The sequence below is a fragment of the Acromyrmex echinatior genome, chromosome 3, assembly GCF_024713525.1.
Source record: "Acromyrmex echinatior isolate Ae372 chromosome 3, ASM2471352v2, whole genome shotgun sequence".
NCBI lineage: Eukaryota > Metazoa > Arthropoda > Insecta > Hymenoptera > Formicidae > Acromyrmex > Acromyrmex echinatior.
In genome coordinates this window covers 4,136,562-4,159,100 of record NC_141854.1, presented here as the reverse complement: position 1 = coordinate 4,159,100, position 22,539 = coordinate 4,136,562, and the positions used below count along the sequence as shown (strand labels likewise).

The following is a 22,539-nucleotide window of genomic DNA, read 5'->3' as shown; positions in this document are numbered from 1 at the left end:
ATGAAAGTACTTCCCATCACTTGTAAAACGCTACGAATTAATTCCAACACCTAATATTATTTTTATACTGTATAGAATAATTAGAGAAATGAATTCTAATATTTATTTGTGGTTTTATGTTCCTTTTTTATATTATTTCTAATACTTTAGTGTATTTTTTTATGTGTTTACGTATATTTTTATTAAAACATTGGATTTTTATCCACACATACAAATATATATAGTGTTTGGGAGTTATATATCTTAAGATAAATACTCCACCTTAATAAAACATAGAGCTTTATTCATAGTACACTCAACAAATAGTGGTGAAAGAGAGTACACTTGTAATTTCATAACTCTACTGGGTCACAATTCTTTTTTCTAACAATACTCTATTACCTTAATTAAGTGTTCAAGTAAGTAATTTTATATATATATATGTGTGTGTGTGTGTGTGTGTGTGTGTGTGTGTGTGTTTATGTATATGTATGTGTGTATATATATATATATATATATATATATATATATATATAAAATGCGCGTGTCGGGATAAAAGTTAACAATTATTTTAATAAATTCACCTTGATCCACTCTCAAATTGTTGTGGTCCTTGTATTAAAAAACTTTTAATAAAGAGTTTATCGTTACTTATTCTAAGTATGCATTTTTACACATTAGCATTAATACTTGTCCATAGTCTAACAATAATAAGAAGTAGATATGCTATTTTTTACGTCAAGAAAAAGTGTTTCTCTGAACTAATTGTTGAATTTTATATACATTACATAAACTATAGATATACAAATGTAATATAAAGTGACGTAATTGCACTTTCTTAATACTCTGATATACCCACAGTAAAGCTAAAATAGAGAAATAAAATTTTTAACTGAACTAACTAAATTGACATACGAAACACATGAATTGTTTTTTCGGACAATTAAAATATAATAAAAATCTGTCTTAAAATCTATCTATCTCTTTGAAGAAATTTTAGTTGATTCTATCTTGAATTTGAACAATTTTATTATAAAATTTTTAAAAAATTAAAAATTAAAAAATAGAGAATTAGATTAAAAAGTTATTAAAGATAAAACTGTGAAATATTTTACATTTATTTAATAATCTCATGTAATTTACCTCAAAGATCTCATAAATGATAGAATCTTATTATTAGCATTTTTGTTCGAAAGATTTTACATATTAAAATAATATTAAGATCAATATTTTTGTAACAATGCAGTTATCAAACGGAATTATACTCCCAAATATTATATATTCCATAGCATAAAGTATATATGTTTTATAAAAAAAACATATGTTTAATAACTTGTGCATATTATCATACACTTTTATTATATAATCTGTTTATGGAAATTTTTCTTTGTACAATATTATTTTCATAGTGAAATGCCTCACTCGAAACGTGCAACAATTTGTAGAGGTACAAAAAATAATATGTTACCTAACTATAGATCAAGATTATACAAAACATTGCTTTCACGTACGTCATTATCAATTCTGAAAGTATGATTTGGTTATCGTTTCCTATATAATTTTCAGTCATCATACAGCGTCTTACATTGTCGCACTTTCATAAAAAATACGAACCTTATAACAATTAAAACAGTATTGTGAAAGTATATTACGCTTCAAGGACATTTCTAAATACATACATCTCAAAAATTGATTAGCATTTTTTGTACACAAAATTTTGATTTTCATACATTAATTAGTTACATTGTCGGCGAATATATTGTAAAATTGTTGACTAAACTATGCTTATATAATACAATTTTTTATTATAATAATTGTTTAATTAATACGATATACAATTATAGCGTAGTATTAACGATCGTTAATCAGCGATCATGTATCAGAATAATCAATATTATAGTGATATACTTCTTTAGACATGAAAGTTTTATACTTTTGCGGAGCCTTAAGATAACATATATGAGTTCAGAAAATTTATTTTTGCATTAAAATGATTTAACACATTTTGCATATTAAGAGCCAGCATTATCGAGATTGCAAGAATAATGTTTTATCATTTTATCATTAAGATACTTCAAATGTAAACGCGTTCAAGTAATAATTGAAAGATTTTTCATAAAACCTTAAAGTCTAGAAAGTTAAATTTTTAGTAAACAAAACAATATTTCTTCTTCAAACCAATTGTTGTATAAATAATAATTTTTTATCAAGCATACATAAATATAAAAATAAAATTCTAAATTCTGATTAACATTTTGAGAAAAAAATTAAAAATTTCCCAAAAAATAAAAAATTTCCCAAAGAGCCTCTGAATTTATTTGATTCTTGCAGAAATTTTACATTAATTAATCATTTAGCCACAATAGTGTAAATTTACCTTTTTTTATAACATTAATAATTATAAATGTAAAAGAGGAAATACTCTAAAAAATATTTAAAGTATAAAATAATAACTTTTTCACCTTTTATTTACGAAGTTTTACAAATTACTCTTAAAACATTCTTTGCAAATGTTAAACTCTCATAGTTTCCATTTTCTGTCTTCTTCTTGTTAGAACAAGATTATATCATGCTATCAATGGAGAATGATTTGGCGCTTTAATTCAAATTTTTTTAATGGACTTATTTAGTTTTGTAGAAAATTCTTTAATTGTTACATTCCAGAACTGATATTAAAATATTATAATATAACTGTGGGAAGTAGAAGTTTACGCGGTAATTAGTGCGTTAATATAATAATAGACATTCAATTTCTATTGTCTTTTTGATTTAAACATACATATAATATCGTACGCGGTTCGACTTGATTTAAGTCGTCATTCTCAACAAAATACATAAATAAATATTGTATAAGCAACTGACACGTCAACCACATGTTTGAAATGAGAAATATTGAACATAATTGACATAAATTTTCCATTATTTTAATATTTGAAGAACGCTATTTTTATAATACTATTAGGTGTTGGAATTAATTCGTAGCGTTTTTAATGAAAGAATGTTATTTATTTCACATGAGCATTAAAAAATACATTAATGAAAGTACTTCCCATCACTTGTAAAACGCTACGAATTAATTCCAACACCTAATATATTCATTGTGGTGACTACTGAATGTTTGTATAATCTGTTTGCAATTTGGTGAGTGACTATTCGTGCTCCTTTTTTGTGTACATATAATCTTATCATAGATAGTTATTCAATTCTTATGTTTTATAGCCTGTCTCATTGGAACTTGCTATGTCATCTGAATCAATAACCATGATAGAACACAAGAAAACATCGCAGTAAGACGGATGATTAGCACCAGGATTGCACAGATTGCAGGATAGTCTTATACTTTATTTATGTATTTCATTGAGAATTATTTAGATTAAGTCGAAACGTGCAATATTATATGTATGTCTAAATCGAAGAGATAATAGAAATTAAATGTCTATTATTATATTAACGTACTAATTATTGCGTAGACTCCTATTTCCCATTTATAGTACTTTAATTTGTTTAATTATAGGAGTCTGATTCTATTATATTGATAGTATTATTGTCGAAAAGTGTTTACAGTACAACAGCGTACTTTTGCCTTTTAATTTTGTCATCTGGAAAATAGGATGTGTGTGTGTGTGTGTGTGTGTGTTATATATATTTGATGAATAACAATTTTGATTTTATTAGTGAAAGAAAAATCAATTTATGTATCAACTTAAAATAAATTTCACAATTCCACATATCTATTTATTATAAACACAACAATTTATTTTACATATATTTTTCAAATATTGAAACGTTAAATGCATTTTAACAATCTTAATTGCAATTGTAATATAAAAAATATGCTTTTCAAGTTACATGAAAAAATTATTACAGATTGAGCATATTTTTTTCTAATTTGTTTTCACAAAGTAAAATATACGTATATGTGTCCGTGCGTTTGCACTGAAATCATATTTTTTTCAAAAATATTCAGAGATCTCATTTATAAAGATGGTAACTGAACTCATATATGTGAACATTATGATATGTCAACTTAATATTTCGTTAAGTAGAAGGTGTAATTGCAATAACCACAAAAATAAATTTAACACACGTATATATATATATATATATATATATATATATATATATATAATATATTAAATAAATCTAATATACGTATAAATATGAAGCACGTTATTCTGGATGGTCAAATTATTATTCATGTTTAATGGTGTGCGTGATTAATTTAGTGCAAATTAAAAGAAAAACATTTTTTTCATCTGAGAAAAATTTCAAGAAAGAAATTTCGACGCATAAATTAATGAATAATTTACATTAATTAATGAATGAACTTGCCAATTAATATCATTTTTTCATTAATTTGACGATGTAAGTAAAAACGTATGAACAAAATTTCGTTAAGTAATAAAAATTGTGAACTCATTAAAAGAGTATTGCGAAAAAATTAAATTGTTAAGGATCGCACCCTATATTTTTGCTATTCAAGCTGATATCAAGTCGATTAGTTCATTCGACCATCTGAGAAACAACATGTCCTATAATATACAATGTTTGAATAACGCCTGTGTGCTGAGAATGTAAGTACGAGCTGTAATGATACAGAATACATTCTAGTGAGGTCTGAATGACGAAGCGATGAAGTTCATGCCGTTATTAGGCCTTCAACGCATCATTTGATCGAGTACGTACTTTAAAAAACGTATCAAACATAGTTTTTTTTACAGACCTTCTCTGCTTAATTTCACGACGACACCGGTACCTAATTAATTATTTCATCTCTTTGCATATTTTACCCCCCCCCCTCCTCTAGCACCCTCTCTTACCCTCCCCCTCCCTCTACCTCCCTCCCCTTCCCCCATCCCTCCCTTTCATTCCCTTCCCCTCGCGCCACTCCCTCACACCTCTCCTCCTTCGTTCTCCTCGCCTCCTCCCCTCTCCTCCCGCCTTCCCTCCCTCCTCCTCCCTCCTCCTTCCTCAACAATCGTACGCTGCTATGTACACTCTCTAAACGCTCATATTACATATCGTACACAAATTATGTACACGTGACAAAATATTTACAAATGTGAGGCAAGTGGTATACAGCGTCTAGATTGTCATCACTATCCCGTGTTCCAATCATGATGATATTTGAAAGCATTCGTCCAGGAAGTTTTCTAATGAGTGGTATAGATGCGCTCGCGACTGGACGATACCATGATCTTCATCCGTATACGTCTGCAAAAGCAAAAGATTTGCGATATACTTAAATATAATTTTTAATTTAATCTTTCTGTTAAGAATGGGGACGTACCTGTTGTCTGAAGAGTATGTCTTTCTGCTCCAACACCTTCGCGAGCATAAGTGACTGTTGATAATGAACGTTGTCATCCAGAGTGCCATGAATCAAATAATACATCTTATTCTTGATGTTCTCGACTTTATTGAGCAGCTGACCATGTTCATAGCCTTGCAGATTATCGGTAACAGTCGGCAGACCCATGAACCGCTCAGTATAAATCGAATCTGTAATTAAACAATTAACATGATCACATTAACAGGGATAGCGTATGATAAAAAAAGGGTGAAAAAGAAACGATCTATGCCATTATGTGGCGTGTAATATCTTATGAAGAAATTGCACAAGTGTAACGCCGCATAAGTCTTTTTAACGTCATCCTGTAAATCACGTATATTTTTCTCGCGTGTTCTAACAGAAGGAGGTAAATGCTGACACGAATTTAAAGTAGTTGAAAAAGTAATATTAAAGTTGCAGGAGCGCGTCCTTTCCATGCACACTTTTCTCCATTAAAACGGTGCGTAAAAAATTCTTAGACAAATCCTGAGGCCAAATGAGCTTAACATAAGTTACTTTATGTAAGCTACATTCTCCGTAAGTAAAGTCTCTTAACAATGTTCATTTATTCGAATGATATCAAGCTGGAAAAATATTGCTTCATGCACTGTTAATGTCGCACTAATATCGGAAAATAAAGATTAAATACTCCAATTTAAATTAATTATTTTTTCTACCTTATATGTTTAAAATAATTTAAAATAAGCAGAATATGTAAAACAAATTATTTAATGAAGATTAAATTCAGTATAGAGATAAGATACAGAAATTTCATTAATTTAGTGTAACTACCATTTCCTAATTTAATTTTCAATTATTTATTATAGCTATTTTAATTTTTATTTATTTATTAGAAAAAGCTTTAAGTTTTAGCTAAATAGATGAACTTTTTTGTAACTTTAATTCTAACGTTACGAAAATCTTCTTTTCTATCCTTATTGATAAAAAATATTTTCTAATTTTTGCGCTAATTATAAAACACGGTATATTTTATTCGTTCATCAAGATCATTTGCTTTTCCTACTTCTTATTCTTCTGCATTGTCTATTTCTTATTAACACAAACTAACTCCGTTATGTTATCGCGTAGTGTAATTTAATAATTTACATGGAATATTTATTCTGTCGCAAGATAATTTTGATTTACGATGCTAAAACATTTTCCTTTTCTTTGAAATAATATTTCTTTGAATATCAAACACTTTTACGTGTTGCGTCATTAATTCTATCAATTACATACCATAAAGGGCCCAATCTGTGACTGGTGCGACGGACATGCCGCATTTGAAGACGCCTTTTAAGTCCATAGCGAGCGTCATGCCGGTCGCGTATCCACCATAACTCCAGCCCCATATCGCCGTTCTGGTACGGTCAATGAAGAGCAATTTGTCCTGCAGATACCTGCAAAAAGCACAGAAAAGTTCAAATCAATATCACTGAAAATACGATGTTGATAAATCATATAGCTAAAATATATCATCTCCACTGTTTCTCACGAAATTGATTAAACATTTTAAAGATAAAAGTATCTATGGCACATAGCATAAAAAAAAGAGAAAAAGAGCAGATATATAAAAGCAGATTTTTATATGTAATTTGTGTATTATTAAAAGAATACGAATAACGACATATTCCCAAATTATAAACTTCTGGACTCTTCATAATTTTTAAAATATTAGGTGTAGTAAAAAGAAATCCATTATTTTTCCAATAGATGACTTTAGTAATCTGTATCACGCGTAGACGAAATACAGATTACTAAAACCATCTATTGGAAAAATAATGGATTTCTTTTTACTACATCTAATATAATACTTTACTACGGACCAGTACTAGACTTTCCGTTTATGCTACGCCGGCTTGTACAGACCGGCGCTCAACGCTTTATTTATATTTTATCTTTTGTTTACACTTTAGTTCACGCATAAGTGTCTGAATGGTACTGTCTTGCATAAACGGAAAGTGAAACAAAATAAGCTTGACAATTAACGTGTTAAAACTTAATCAATTTCATGAATTACAAATTGTAGTAAAAAGCAATTGCAAGTTTCTAATTGACGACAATTTTTTTCATCTTTAATCCTAATATTACAAAAATCTTTATTTTTATTAAATATAATGTCGTATATTAATATAACTGTCGTATATAACTGTCGTATCATATCTGTTTTATTCCGTGTCTCACAATAAACGCAACAAAATTTTTCGAAAATATTTTCCATCTTTTGCGTTTATTGTAAGACACGGTATGAAATAGATATGATGTATGTATAGACAATATATGTATCTTTGCGAAAGTATCTTTGCGAAAATGAAGATCTTTCTATTTACTTTGGAAATAACATCAAAAGAAATGCTTTCTTTGTTGCCATTTAAAAACATCGTGCAGGAACCATCGCCCTACAAGATTACCTTGAATTACTCTCTTTTGCTGCAGCGTTCAAAAAAAACAATCGCCTCTTTCATTGAAGCGTACAAGATAGTCGATAGCTTTGCGCGATGAATATTTTGTAATTTCTGTTTTTTTCTCTTCCCGGATCTTCTATTATTTCACGTGCACTCTTCGCAATTGTACGTGCTAACAATCTGCCTCGTATTAAAAAAACATATTATGGCACACTATCGCCTTTCATGAATCGTGTGTCACGCAACTACAATTTTCCATAATAATGCAGTTATAATTATCGAAACTTTGCAGAAAATCTAATTCCGTAGCAGCTTAATAATTTTATTAAATTATTTTTACATTAAACTCTTTCAGAAAATTGTTGAATAACACTAGTTTACCAAAAAATGTGTTTTTAGACATATAAAAATATTTTAAAGACAAATTAAATTTTAAATGCAATATATTACATGTGTGACAAGATTTAAACAACAATGTTCATATTTTAATTCAACAGGAAAACAAATACTCCAGAAAGCTTCACTTTAATGACTTTTCCAATTACCAACAGATTCGATATTGCGAATTAAAGAAAATTTGAAAAAGTGGTGTTTCTTTACAATATCCTTAGAAAAAGATCAACTCCAATTTGCATAAAAAACTTACAGACGAAAAAAGCAAATGTTACTTATAGGACAACTCGTGTATTTCTCAAACGTCTGCCAGATTGAGCGCTGCGTGAACCGCATCTCACCTCATGATTTCTGGGGACTTGAACCCAAGTGAATTCCATGCACAAAGCGCTGCGTATTAAACCTCTCGCAGTCAAGGAAAAAAAAGGGGAAGAATTCGTATTTTTTTCCTTCCAATCTTTTCAGATTATTGTCTTTGTACTTTCGTGTGTTCGATAATAATCCCCGGCCCCGGCGCAGCGTGGTGGGATTAGCGCCCACGCCAGCCGGCCAGCCAGTCAACCGCTCATAGAAATAGTAAACGGCGATACGCGACAGATTTCGTTTTCTCCTTCCTCCGTTCACTCTCAGTGAAATTTATTTACCTCGTAAATCGACCGATGGTACGTTGAATTATATTTCTTTCTATGAAAAAAAAGAAACGAGAGAAAAAAAACAGAGAGAAAAGAGGAAGAAATTCAGACCGAGACACTTTCATTATGTGGCTCGCCCTGTTACTTATACTCTAGGATGCGTATTTCGGCACAAAATATATAGTGTGCCCGATGAATATAAAAATTTTTTTAATAAATTAAAATAAAGGACTCTTATTAACTAATAATATTGTAATATCAAAAAAATAGAAGGACATATAAGAATCAAATTTAAACAATATATTAATGTATATAATATAAACCGTTTAATAAAATGTGTACATTCTTAATTAATTACTGTAAGATATACATTTGGTAATATTACATTACATTCAATTACATGTTTCGGCATTATGATTGTGCCGTTGTCATATACAAAACACGCAGTAAAAAAACGCAATAAAAAGTCAATTAAGTTTTACTAGTCGCTAATAAAATCCACACGTGAGTCAGTTGGAACACGATGAATAGCAAAGTAAAGAAAACGAAATTGCTCGCAAGCGGTTGGAAGATCGGTTGTTAGAGAATTTCCACGAATTTGTTATAAGGTACATTATTAGAGAAAAAAGATCAGCAAGCAAATTCATCACTCAGTTAAAAATTCATCGAGATCGCAATGTAATTATCCTCCATGATATAGATAGAATGTTCGTCAAGTTGATTATACCAATCAATATTATTACAAAGTAATTAGTATATAACTTTGTAATAATATGTATAGTATGTTGTATAGTATACTTTGTAATAATATGTATCTCCATATGAATAGAGAAATGTAAAATTTTTTTAAAAATCATCTATCTAAATGACAACGCCACCCAATAATACCATCTTATGTCCCCCTCGGAGTCATCAAACTTTTGTCTGAAACACTTTTTGATTTAACGCAGCGTTTCTGAAATATTTGAGTGGATTTTTTACCTTATATAATCTTAGCTGCAATGTCATATTTTTTTAATAATAGGTATATACTAGAGGTGTTCCGAAAAAAGAGTTCAAAAATATCGGGAACTCAATGATCGGGACAGGTCGGGAAGACATCGGTTCAAATCGGATCAGATCTCGAAAATATCGGGGATTCTCGACAGAGTCAAGATTCTTGAAAATGTCCAAAATTCCTGAGGGAGTTGAGATTCTCGATAAAGTCGAGATTCCCGAAAGAATTTATATCCTCGAAAATTTCGACAACCCGATTGCTACTTTCGAAAAGGCATAAAAAATTAAAAATTCGAAAGAATTTATTAAAATTTATTAAAACGAGTCTCGAAACGGTAATTAAATTTTCAGGAAAAGTGACAAACTCGAGAATATTGAATCCATCGAGAATCTTGATTCTTTCGAGAATTTCGATTTTTTCGAGAATTCCAACTCTATCGAAAATCCCGAATATTCTCGAGAATCCTGACTTTGTCGGAAATCCTGAAAGCTTCGGGATTTCCTGATCCTGACAAAAATTCCCGACTCGACTCGATCTATTCGGATTCTCGCACATCTCTAGTATACGCTTTGTAAAGACCTTCTGTATTTGTCTGTAAATTGAGTGTATTTTTGTATCTGTTTTTTTTTATGTTATTTTTATGTTTTTTAATATTTCACATTTCGGAAATTAGTTTAATATATGTTCTTAATCAGAATTATGATATTCATCTAATTAAAGTCATGTCTAAATTGCAATCTATGGTTCATTTCTAGTAAACAAGAAACGTTTTGAAACTTCAGCAACAGCACAGCAACGTTGTAACATTGCTGAAATATTTCAAAACGTTTCTTGTTTACTGGATTATCACAGAGCGAGTAGACGTATTCTAACAAATATGATGTGCAGCATTCTACAATTCTGGTTTTTAATTGTCTGCCGTCTGTCCCACGTATGTGGCATCACAATCTAAACACTTGACTTTATAAATGACGTTGTTCTTAGAAGAAGGAGAACAAGAATCTTTTTGTACCTTAATAAATTTCCGTAGTTTATTGGTGTTGTAAAACAAAATTTTAGTGTCTTTGATATTAAATTGTCTAAATTTTTTGGTAATAGAAAGTATAAATGGAATTGTGAACCAAGAAATTCTGTCAGATGAATTCTCATTGCTGGAATGAACCTGCAGTTTCTCTTAGGAGACTTTAGATTTTTTTGTTAATGATATTAAAAATAAAATTGAGCAAATAATCGTTCTCAAGTAATATATTAATTACAAATTTTAAGTTTGGTAAATATCGACAATAGGGGACCCAGCTCGGATGACCTTGACCTTGGTATATATTGTCAAGATCATGACCATGAGTGACCTTGAGATGGTTTTAGTTGGTACTTGTTCTTGGTTTAAAAGTTATCAACAAAAAAGTTTGAAAAAATAATAGTTTATTCCTGCTTTATGCAATATTAAAAGCTATTCTATACTCTTCCTTGCTACGTAATGTACCATGAAAAATATAAAAAAGTCTATCAGAGCCTACATCGGCTGTCCGGATGCACAGAAAACTTTATTCTCGTGTGATTGTAACAAAACGAATTAAATAGACATCTCAACCCTTCAATTTGGATTATCAATATATGTACAATCTGCTCCACAAGAGTGTACAGTTCCGCATCTCAACAAATGGCGCACAGATGTAAACTTCGATTTTTCCGATTCTCTGAATAGTTCGGAAGAATGCTTTCAGGTTATATGGGTATTGTGACTTGTTTTATCTGTAACAGACCAAAATAAACACAATGAGTGCTGCGTATGCAAGTCGTTTTGAAGTAGTATTTCTTTGCACACATTCGAAAGGATCGAAAATGTCATATGCAGCTGCCGGCCGCTACATGAAAAAGTCAGAGAGATTCGTTAGGAAGTGAAATGTTATAACAAAACAAAAAGTGTTGACGATCTGCCAGAACGTGGCACTCGACGCTCAAGAACGAAAAAGGACGACAAAGCTATCATCAAGATATTTGAGAAGAATCCTGCGTGTTCATTATGGAGAGCGAAATTCTTTTATTGAAAAAAGATGTAAAAATAAGCCTTAATACTATTAGACGACGATTACTTGATTCTGAATATGGTTTGGCGATCCACAAAGTTAAAACCTTTTTTAAGCGAAAAACACATCGAAAAACGGCTGCAGTGGACAAAGGCTAATATTGACCGATTTTGCCAATAGTAATTTTCACCGATGAATCATTCTTTTGAGCCTGGATTTCTAGAAGGTATATCGTACAAAAAAACACCCAGTAAAAGTACACGTATGGGGATGCTTCTGGGATTTGGTACTTTATATCTCTTTACGGATAATCTGAATGCACAGAAAATGATGATTTATCAAAAATGTTTATTGAAATCTGCTCAAAGATAGTTTGACTCAGATAATAGTTCATGGGTGCTTCAAGAGGACAACGATCCAAAACATCAAAGTCGTGCATATACAGAGTGGAAACGTGAAAATGGCATCACGACAATGGATTGGTCCTTCCCAGTCGCCTGATGTCAATCCTACCGAAAACGTATAGGCAATCATGAAGGTCAAACTCAGGGAAAAGAAGGTTTTTAATTTAAAGCAGCTCGTTCATCATGTACGGGAAATCTGAAAATCTCTTCCAGGCCATACTTGATAACAAAGGAGATTGGACAACTTACTAAGTAAACACATTTTAGTTTATAGAATTTATTAATAAAACACCAATTAAATTTTTAACAATTCTATATTTTTTTAGGAGAAATAGCCTAGCCTAGAGATATAACATATCCCTCCATCATAAACTCGAGTAACAAGAATAGTTCAGTAGAAGTAGAATTTTGCTGGAAAAAAATTATAAACCAGTATTTCTTTTCACGAAAGTCTCGAAAGGCCATCAGAAAAGAAATGCATATATTTGAGACTCGAGATTTGTGAAAAAAATATGCGAAAAAAATCGAATTGTTGCAAAAAGCACGTTTTTCGCTTATAAAACAAAAGATATTGATTGTATGAAAAAAAATCGGTATAAAAAATGTATGATATTCGAGATAACTACAAAATGAGACGTGGAACATTAAAATCGATCTATTAGTTCAGTAGAAAAAAAATAAAACATACTTTTTGATGAAAAAGCCCTTTTTTCACTCGCTCTCTGTTTATTGAGATTTAAACGCAAAGCTTTAAAATTCTCATAAAATGTAGCCTTCATAATGACGAACAAATCTAGCATTAAACAAGCATGAACATGAAATGTTCATTAGTTTTTGCAAAAAATCATTTTTTCACTAAAAAAAAAACCCTGTCTACGGAAAACTTAATTTCTTCATCTTTGAGCAGTCGTACAGTAATTTACAGGGGTGATTTTTCTTCTTCAAGAATTGCATTATCATCTACACTTAATAACAAAACGTTTTTTTACAGTTAAACTATTATAAAACGATTTTAAAAATCTTTTTACGTATAAAAAAATGGAAATAATTTCATATAGTGTGAAGCATTTGAAATCTGACATTTTTCTATGAATTTAAAAAAAAAAGATTTCTCTGCGATTATTAGGAGTGGAGATAACAATTTTTTTTTTCAAAAAATCACTGTGGCTCTAATTTTTAAGATTAAGAGTTTTGTCTGGCACCAATTTGTAAGGAAGAATTGAATTTGCTGTTAAAAAATACTCGAATTTTTTGCTGCCAAAAAGTTTGTTTAAAACCATTAGAAAGTTGAAGAATTCAAGCGAGGCAGTGCGCCGAGCGGAGTGCGGGAAGTCGGCGCACAGTTGAATGGGAAAGATCGGGCCACTCGGCGATTCGCGCGTATCTGATTTCGTACGTTAAAATTTGCTAAATTTATATTTTCTCAACAATAAATTGACGTGGAAACATAATTTTTATTTTAATCTGAGATAACTCGACGAGATATAAATAAATAGCTTAACCAAATGTTTCGCAAAGTAATTGTAATTATAAAATTTTTAGTTCTTTGTTTCTTGAATTTTTATTTTTTCGGTTTATTATTAAAATTTGAGTATGGCGTGCATGATTAATTAACAAATTTAAGTCACATTAGCTGTGTTTCTTTATTTAATATGCTAAAAAATGTCAGTTGTCCAATTGGGCAATTAAATGTATGGAATTATTTAAATTTGTTAACTAGACATGCGTTTCATACTCAAACGTGATTTTTGAGTAATAAACCAAAAAAATAAAAATTCAAGAAAGAAAAAATTTTCTAAATTAAAAATTTCATGATTACAATTCGAGATTTTTTTAACAGCAAATTCAATTCTTTCTTAACAAATTGGTACAGACGGAATTCTTAATCTTAAAAACTAGAGCCACAGTCATTAAAAAAAAAAAAATTATTATCTTAGCTACTAATAATCAGGTGGCAATCTTTTTTTTTAAATTCGTAGAAAAATGTCAGATTTCGAACGGTTATACTTCACGGTTATTTAATATGATGTATATTAACGAAATTATTTTCATTTTTTTATACGGAAAAAGATACCCACTTTTTAAAGTCATTTTATAATAGTTTAACTGCAAAAAATCGTTTTGTTATTAAGTGTACGTGATAGAGCAATTCTTGAAGAAGAAAAATCACCCCTGTAAATTGCTGTGCGACTGCTCAAAGATTACGAAATTAAATTTTCCGCAGATAGGTTTTTAGTGAACAAATGGCTTTTTGCATTTCAGGCTTGTTCAGAGCTAGACTTGTTCGTCATTACGAGGGCTACATTTTACGAGAATTTCAAAACTTTGCATTTAAATCTCAATATAACAGAGAGCGAGTGAAAAAAAGACCTTTTTCGGCCTTTTTTTATATTTTTTTTCTAAATTAATTTCTAAATTAATTTCTAAAAAATCTAATTAATTTTTGTTTCTAAACTAATAGATTGATTTTAACGTCTTAGTTTATAAGTATTTCGAATATCTATATTTTTTATATCAAATTTTTTTCCATACAATCAATTTTTGTTATATAAGCAAGAAACGTACTTTTCATTATTCAATTTTTTTCGCATATTTTCTTCACAACTCTGGAAAAATGTTGCTGAAATTATTCCAGCAAAAGTGTTTTGGAACACTTTTCAACAAAATTTCAACATTTTTAAAAAGTTTCAGTTTAATTTCAGCGATTTTTTGCTGAAAAATTCATTTTCAACAAAATTTCAGAAAAATTTCAATAATATTTTTAGATAAGTTTCAGCAAGAATTTCAGAGAAATTTCAGGAAATTTTTGAGAAATTTCGGTTGGATTTCAGTAATTTTTCAATATGCTAACTAAAAAATTTACTTGACAATGAAGTTTCAGCAAATTTTCAGCAATTTTGTTGAAATGTTCCAAAACGTGGAATAATTTCAGCGAAACTTTCACCAGAGAAGTCTCAAATATACGTATTTTTTTCTGATAGCATTTCAAGACTTTTGTGAAGAGAAATACTGGTTTATAATTTTTTCCGCGGTAAAATTCTATTTCTATTAAACTATTCTTGCTACTCAAGTTTATAAAGAAGAAATGTACTATATAACGCACATGAAAAATCATAAACAATTAAATATTTCGTACACAATTAAATATCTGTTGCGTTTTAACATGTTTTATACTATTCTGGATTAATGGGAGGGGTATACACACTATTACTACAATTTATTAAAACTTTTAACACTTTGTAGTTGTAATATTTAGATTTAATGAAAAAAACTTAGAAATTAAAAAAAATATTTTAGAAAGCAATACTTTTTTTTATTTATAAATACAATATTTAATATGACATACAATAAATTTTACATAAGTTTTCATTTGAGATAACATACCATATGATTTTATATAATATTAGGTGTATAACTTTGCTTCCGCCGTTTTTTTCCGAAATTCGAGACTTTATTGTAAAAAACTGGTTATACATTTATAATTCAAAGTATTGTCCATCGCTGGCCATTACTTTCTCCCATCTTTCGGCCAGCTTACGATCCCGCGTCGAAAAAAAAAATGGTCATCTTTTGAGGCGATCCACGAATTGATCCAATTTTTTACTTCTTCATAAGACCGGAATGCTGGTCAGCCAGGCCGTGTGTCATTGATCGAAACAAGTGATAGTCAGAGGGAACAACGTCTGGAAAATACGGCGGGTGGGGTAGGACTTCCCATTTCAACGTTTCCAAGTATGTCTTGACCACTTTCGTAACATGGGGTCGAGCATTGTCATGCTGCAAAATCACTTTATCGTGTCTCTCGTTGTATTGCGTCCGTTTGTCTTTCAGTGCTCGGTTCAAACGCATTAATTGCGTTCGATACTGATCGCCTGTGATTGTTTCAGTCGGTTTTAACAGTTCATAATACACTACGCTGAGATGCCCACCAAATACAGAGCATGACCTTGGAGCCGTGAATATTAGGTTTGACCGTCGACGTGGAAGCATGGCCGAGAACTCCCCATGATTTTCTGCGCTTGGGGTTATCGTAATGAACCCATTTTTCGTCCCCAGTCACAATGCGATGCAGAAATCCCTTCCGAAAATCCTTTGCCTTTCAAACAGCTGTTCACAAGCAAACAAACACCGTTCAACATCTCTCTTCAACTCGTACGGCACCCAATTTCCTTGCTTCTGAATCATTCCCATGACTTTGAGACGTTTTGAAATGGCTGGTTGAGTCACTCCCAATGATCGTGCCAATTCTTCTTCTGATTTTGACACGAGTCTTGATCAAGTAATGCTTCCAATTCTGCATCTTCGAAAACCTTCTCTCTTCCATCGCTATGCCGGTCTTCGACGTCAAAATCACCGTTTTTGAAGCGTTGAAACCATTCACGACATGTTCTTTCACTAATAGCCTCACTATAAGTATTTGAGAGTATTCGATGAGCCTCAGCCGCAGATTTCTTCATATTGAAGCAGAAAATTAAAACCTCCCTCAAATGACGACAATTTGTCTCGTAAACTGACATTTTCAATCGAGAATAACTTTATGATGCAGACACAAATCGACTAATATTTCTATGGGGTTATGTTGACAGATGCCCAAGTTTATTGTATGATGTCTATGATCTATTTATTTCGACCACCACTTATCGCTAAAGCCATCTATAGGAAAACGGCGGAAACAAAGTTGTACACCTAATAAGTTTTTATTAAGATGACATTATTTTTATCCTCATTTAAGATGACATTATTTTTATCTTCAATTTGTTTAACTATATATCGTGCTTCGTCACTAGTCTGCCATCTAGCATCACTGATAGAGGATTTCACTGCCGGTTTCATTGTTTTTACAGATTTTTGTTTTCTCTTGCAAGCTTGCAAGCTATGTGCAGATAATACTAAGTAGAAATAAATGCGGAAATGAAAATATTCGTAATAATATTCAAAAAATATTGGTTGACAATATTTGGAGATACGCGGAGACCAACTGGATGCAGGTTGCACGGGAGAGAGAGAGACATGGAGAAGATGGAAGAGACTTTTGTTCAGGAGCAGACAAGAATAGGCTAAAGAAGAAGAAAAAGAATAACGTATCTCGGACAAGCTCGAAATACCTTTTCTTTTTTTATTATGAAGAGAACTAACACAAAAAGATACATAATTTTCATGTTACGCAATTTAATTCAAGAAAATAATGTGCACAAATATGCATGACTTAGCGATTTAAAAAACAGAAAGCTTTCTTATAATTTTCTGTGCGCTGAATCTGAATCCGAAAGTAAGAATGTTGTACAAAAAATTATTTATTTTTTTAATATAAATAGTATATATACTATAATTCCTCAACTAATGAAATAAGACAATTATAATTGATATTTTGACTATCAAAAGAAGCGTATATAATTATAAAATAATCTTTTTATATTATACATGTAATACATAATTTTAATTTGATGCATTGAAATCAGGTCTTTTTCTTTATAATGATAATTTTGACTTTTTTTATACGATGTATTATGAAATATATATCATTCAATAAATATAATAAATATAAATATAATAAACACAAAAAAAATACCATGAGTCACGTGGCATGGTGATCAATTTACTTAAAATTGGCACGGCACAGAACGTGTTAAACTAATAACTGTTTATTAATATTTACTTTACTAATATCGCATATGAATAATTCTTTCATATCTTCATTATCCATTTTTTTGTACCTCTCTTGTCTACACTCACATGATTGCTACTCATTATTTATATGAATTTAATTATTTAATTTTGCGACACTCAATCTTAAAATCAACTACGAATGCTTACACGGAGCTACGATTTTCTCCCTTTAGGAAGAAACGATTATTAGTCGCTCTCTCCGTTTAAAGGATCATTACACTTACGAGGGGTGCATCGCCATCCCCAAGATTTCCGGGTTTCAACGACGCTTACATAATTCGTTATTCACCAATTAAGCGGTCGTTAGAACCAGTGGATGGAGCAACCAGCTACGAGCTGGTTAATCAGTCTGGTTCACTGGTTCGATGGAACAAAGGCAGGCAAAAAAGAAACAAAATGTGGAGGCTTCGCGAAGGGTTGAAGAAGGGATGATACGAAAGCGTGAGGGGCGCGGGCGGCCAGTGAAGAACTTCTGCGGATTGAAAAGAGTAGGACGATTTCATAATCGTTGGTTCTCTCCTAATTCCTCAACTAATCTGGCTTTTTATGTACCGGATAATGCATCGGCAAAATACTAGAACACTGGGAAGACATGCAGACAAAATACGTTTACGAATAACATTCGATATTTGACGATTGAACATTTTTCAAAAAATCCAAGGCCATTGGATTCTGTAATTAACATGAAGATCTTAAAGCTTGCACTAAAATTTTATATTATGCTGCTAGAATTTCCATAACGCTTAAAAAGGAAATGCATTGAAGAACATATTCTCCAAACCAAAAGTTTAGAAACACTTTTGAGAAATATTGACATTTTTAGGATTATTTATTCAAATATCTATAATAAAATGTATTTTTTTAATAGTAATACTAGTCAATAAAATTTTACTTTTCTTATATTAAATTAATTTGATATAAATGGATGTTTCTTATAGTATTTTTTTCGCTGCTTTCAAATCTGTTCGCCTTTATGAGTAGTGCAGAATTTTTAAATAACATCGCAAACGATTAGAAAATCGCTTGTTAGTAATTTCTCGATAATCTGATAAAAATTAAAAAATATAACAAATACACAGAAAAAAATGAATTCCTGATTCACGTATATTTTTATTCTTGAATGCTATTTATTTTCAGCTATTTAAGTATAAAATCTTCAATTATAAATGTTTACTGGCATCAATAATAAATAGATTTATGCAAAGTATATTTTATTCTGTAAAAATTGTATTCTTGTTTCTAAAATCATTATATGGTTCTAATAAACTCAATCGCATTATTTAAAAACTACTTATTCTTGGATTAAGAATGATAAATTTGAAAATTCATCGGCAGATGGTAACAGTGTGTATAAGGGTCTCTCAATAATATCAAAATGTAGGAAATGCATGGGTGCAGTGACGATTGATGATGGTTTTGTGAGTGAACTGTTGCATTTGTGGAACATATCTTTAAATGTGGTTCAATCTTGAAGGGTGAATGAAATATTCAACTCGTCCTAATGTTTCTGTCAGTTATATTGCTAATGGAAATGTGCGAACAGTCGGCCGATTTTGTCACTGCGAAGAAGCGGTTGCCTATATACGCGGGCGGATTTTCCGCGGCGGAAATCTGCTATGCACAGTTAAATGGGTGAGATAAGCAATGAATCGCAGCGGATCCGCATGTGTATGCAGCCAGCGTTCTCTACTATTGTGACAAGATTGACCGTCTGTTTGCATCCTTATTTGTATAGCTAACGGAGGTATTGATAGAATGGTCTCAGCATTTCACTTGTCTTTGAGTTACATTAGTAGAGGGTATAGTCCAAGTTTGATTCAGTTTTTTCTTGGGAGCTTGTACTTCGTGCACAGGAGGCATGTTCTATAAATATAGCATTTTATTTACAAAGTTATCATCACTTATTGCAGCATTAGTTTTTGTCATCTTGATGTTATTAGAAAACATACTGGGGGTTTGAAATAAGTTGACAAGAGGTATCATTAAAGAAAAAATAATGCTAATATAAGCATATTTAAGGTTGAACGAATGCAACTTTATTCTTTTATTGAACTTTATTCTTTTATTGAAATAAAATTTGTTTTGGACTAAAAATAAAATTTATTTTATTTTATGAACAATTTATTCTTAATCGGAAATTGTTTATTCTGGTGCTATTCTAGCTATAAAATATTCTTGGACTAAAGCATTTATGCATTTCTTTAAGAATTCATTTCTTTGTGTGTATAAGTAACTTATAATACGAAAGACAAACAAATCGTCACTCTGATAAAAAAAACTCATATGCATAAACTGTACCTATGCAATAATAGCTGCAAGAGAACTTTCTTCCGAAGGTTTTTCTCTGCGTACAAGATAATTTTTAACCTCGTGTTCACACTGCAATTCAAAAATTAATAAGAAAATGGGAATGTTTTCATAACTGCCTTCAAATCGAGCAAATTAACGTATTATAGAATCTATTCAACACCTTTGTGGAAATCATCAAACTTTATTGTAACAATAATTTTTTGTTAATTTTGGATTCATAGGGCGGACAGACAGATACAGCTCATTTCAACATTCATTCATTTACAGTATTTTCACCGATGACGGTAACAGTTCGTCTACGATAGAAATAATTCCTCCTCACTGTACTCCGTACTACCAACCTTGTGATATCTACTTTTTTTCACCAAGTGAAAAATTTTATTAAAAAGTTTCGCAATTCTCAAGAAATTTTACAAAGAACTGTCGACGTGAGAGGATGCCGTTAAAATCCATTCGATAATTCATCATTAATTGTCATTTCCAGTTTTCGTACCGATGATAAAATGCTTGGTTCTTATCAAAATTGATTCCTGAAAGAAGCTATTTTCATAGTGTCAATCAAATCTGTTTTCTTCCACATATTAGAAAAAGTTATAGTGTCTGCAACAAAAATTCATCCACAATGCAATAAATATTTTTGTTTTTCTTGTTTTTATGATTTATATCATCTCATACAATGTACGAAACATAATTATTTCCTATTATTATTAATAAATCGATTAATACAATCAGAAGAAAATTATAAATTATATAACTTATTTGTTCCTAATTGTAATTTCTAATTTCTAATTTCATCAGAAACTATAATAGTTTTCATTACAATCTTATTTATGTGTTCATGTGAATAACAACAATTATGATGATAATAATAAATATTTCATAAATGAGTGTTATTTGATTATGAGAGTAAATTATTTATACAATACTAATATGTAATTTCATTACAATTAAAAAGTAATTAAAACTAATAATATTAAATTAATTAATAATATTAAATAACATTACAATCCGAAGCGCCACTACGGTCTAAGTATTAAGATGTTGAACTAATATATATATTATTCAAACGAATGAATTAATTTCAGAAATAATAATTACGTGTCGATATGGTTGTCGACATTAACGCAATTAATCTGAAATGTAATAATCCCCCTAAAATTCCCCAAATTAATCTTAAAAACTGTAATAAACTTATTGCGAAAAAATATTGCCTCGGCCGGGAGTCGAACCCGGATCTCTTGCATTCCGTGCGAGCGTCCTGAGCCTTTAGACTACCGAGACCTTAGACCGTAATCAATACTTAGACCGTAGTGGCGCTTCGGATTGTAATGTTATTTAATATAAACGGTCTTGTTTCCTATCTTATTGTTTATAAACGCGCGCTGAAATAATGCGTTACTCTCGATACATATCGGTTATTGCGAAAAATTATTGCTAAGGTCTCGGTAGTCTAAAGGCTCAGGACGCTCGCACGGAATGCAAGAGATCCGGGTTCGACTCCCGGCCGAGGCAATATTTTTTCGCAATAAGTTTATTACAGTTTTTAAGATTAATTTGGGGAATTTTGGGGGGATTATTACATTTCAGATTAATTGCGTTAATGTCGACAACCATATCGACACGTAATTATTATTTCTGAAATTAATTCATTCGTTTGAATAATATATATATTAGTTCAACATCTTAATACTTAGACTTAGTAGTGGCGCTTCGGATTGTAATGTTATTTAATATAAACGGTCTTGTTTCCTATCTTATTGTTAATAATATTAAATTAAAATGAAATTTATAAAGATATTGATATTTTCGTATATACAGTACGTTTTTCAAATCAATAATTATTTTAAAAATCTATTTCTTCGAAATGGGTTAATGGCTGAAAACAACACGTATCTTTTTTTTTCACTCAAGAACAGCCTGCAAAAAACATATCAAAATCCCCAATCCCCAGTCATGTGATATTCCCCTTATAAGAATCAAATCTTCATTTCATTCATTTATAAAAGAAAAATATATTGTTTATATAGAATACTTGAACTAAATGAATAAAAAAAAATTTCATTAAACTCTGACATTGGATCTTATTACATGCATATGAATATAATAATACCGAAATAAAAAATAAATTAAAAATAACAAAGAAAATAAATATCTTTCTAAATCAGTTTTAAAATGATTATTATAGCGTTTTTCACTGGAAAAACTGGTGCAACACTGATGCGTACTGAGCGCAATTGTGTTTTTCTACTGTGAAAACCAGTTCAGTGCTTAATGTTCCATTGACAAAAAAAAAATTTGTACTAAGTTGCAACTTTTGCTCCACTGTCTTTGAAGTCAGTGGAGACTAGTGCAAGTTTAAATTAAAGTTATGTTCATGCTATATAATATTGTGT

General features: G+C 30.5%; 1 protein-coding gene and 1 pseudogene across 1 annotated transcript in view; one reads left to right on the top strand and one right to left on the bottom strand.

Annotated features, from left to right (window-relative positions):
• Positions 1 to 4,854: 4,854 nt before the first annotated feature.
• Positions 4,855 to 22,539, bottom strand: part of LOC105154243 (dipeptidyl peptidase 4 omega) — a 97,310-nt gene continuing 79,625 nt past the window's right edge. Inside the window, exons 4-6 of the mRNA XM_087403851.1 lie at positions 6,551 to 6,711; positions 5,270 to 5,481; positions 4,855 to 5,193 (exon numbers count right to left, since the gene is read on the bottom strand). Coding sequence (XP_087259977.1) covers positions 5,095 to 5,193; positions 5,270 to 5,481; positions 6,551 to 6,711 — 472 coding nt within the window. The 3' untranslated portion in view covers positions 4,855 to 5,094. The remainder of the gene's footprint in view (positions 5,194 to 5,269; positions 5,482 to 6,550; positions 6,712 to 22,539) is intronic.
• LOC147910137 (uncharacterized) lies at positions 11,958 to 21,574 on the top strand (annotated as a pseudogene).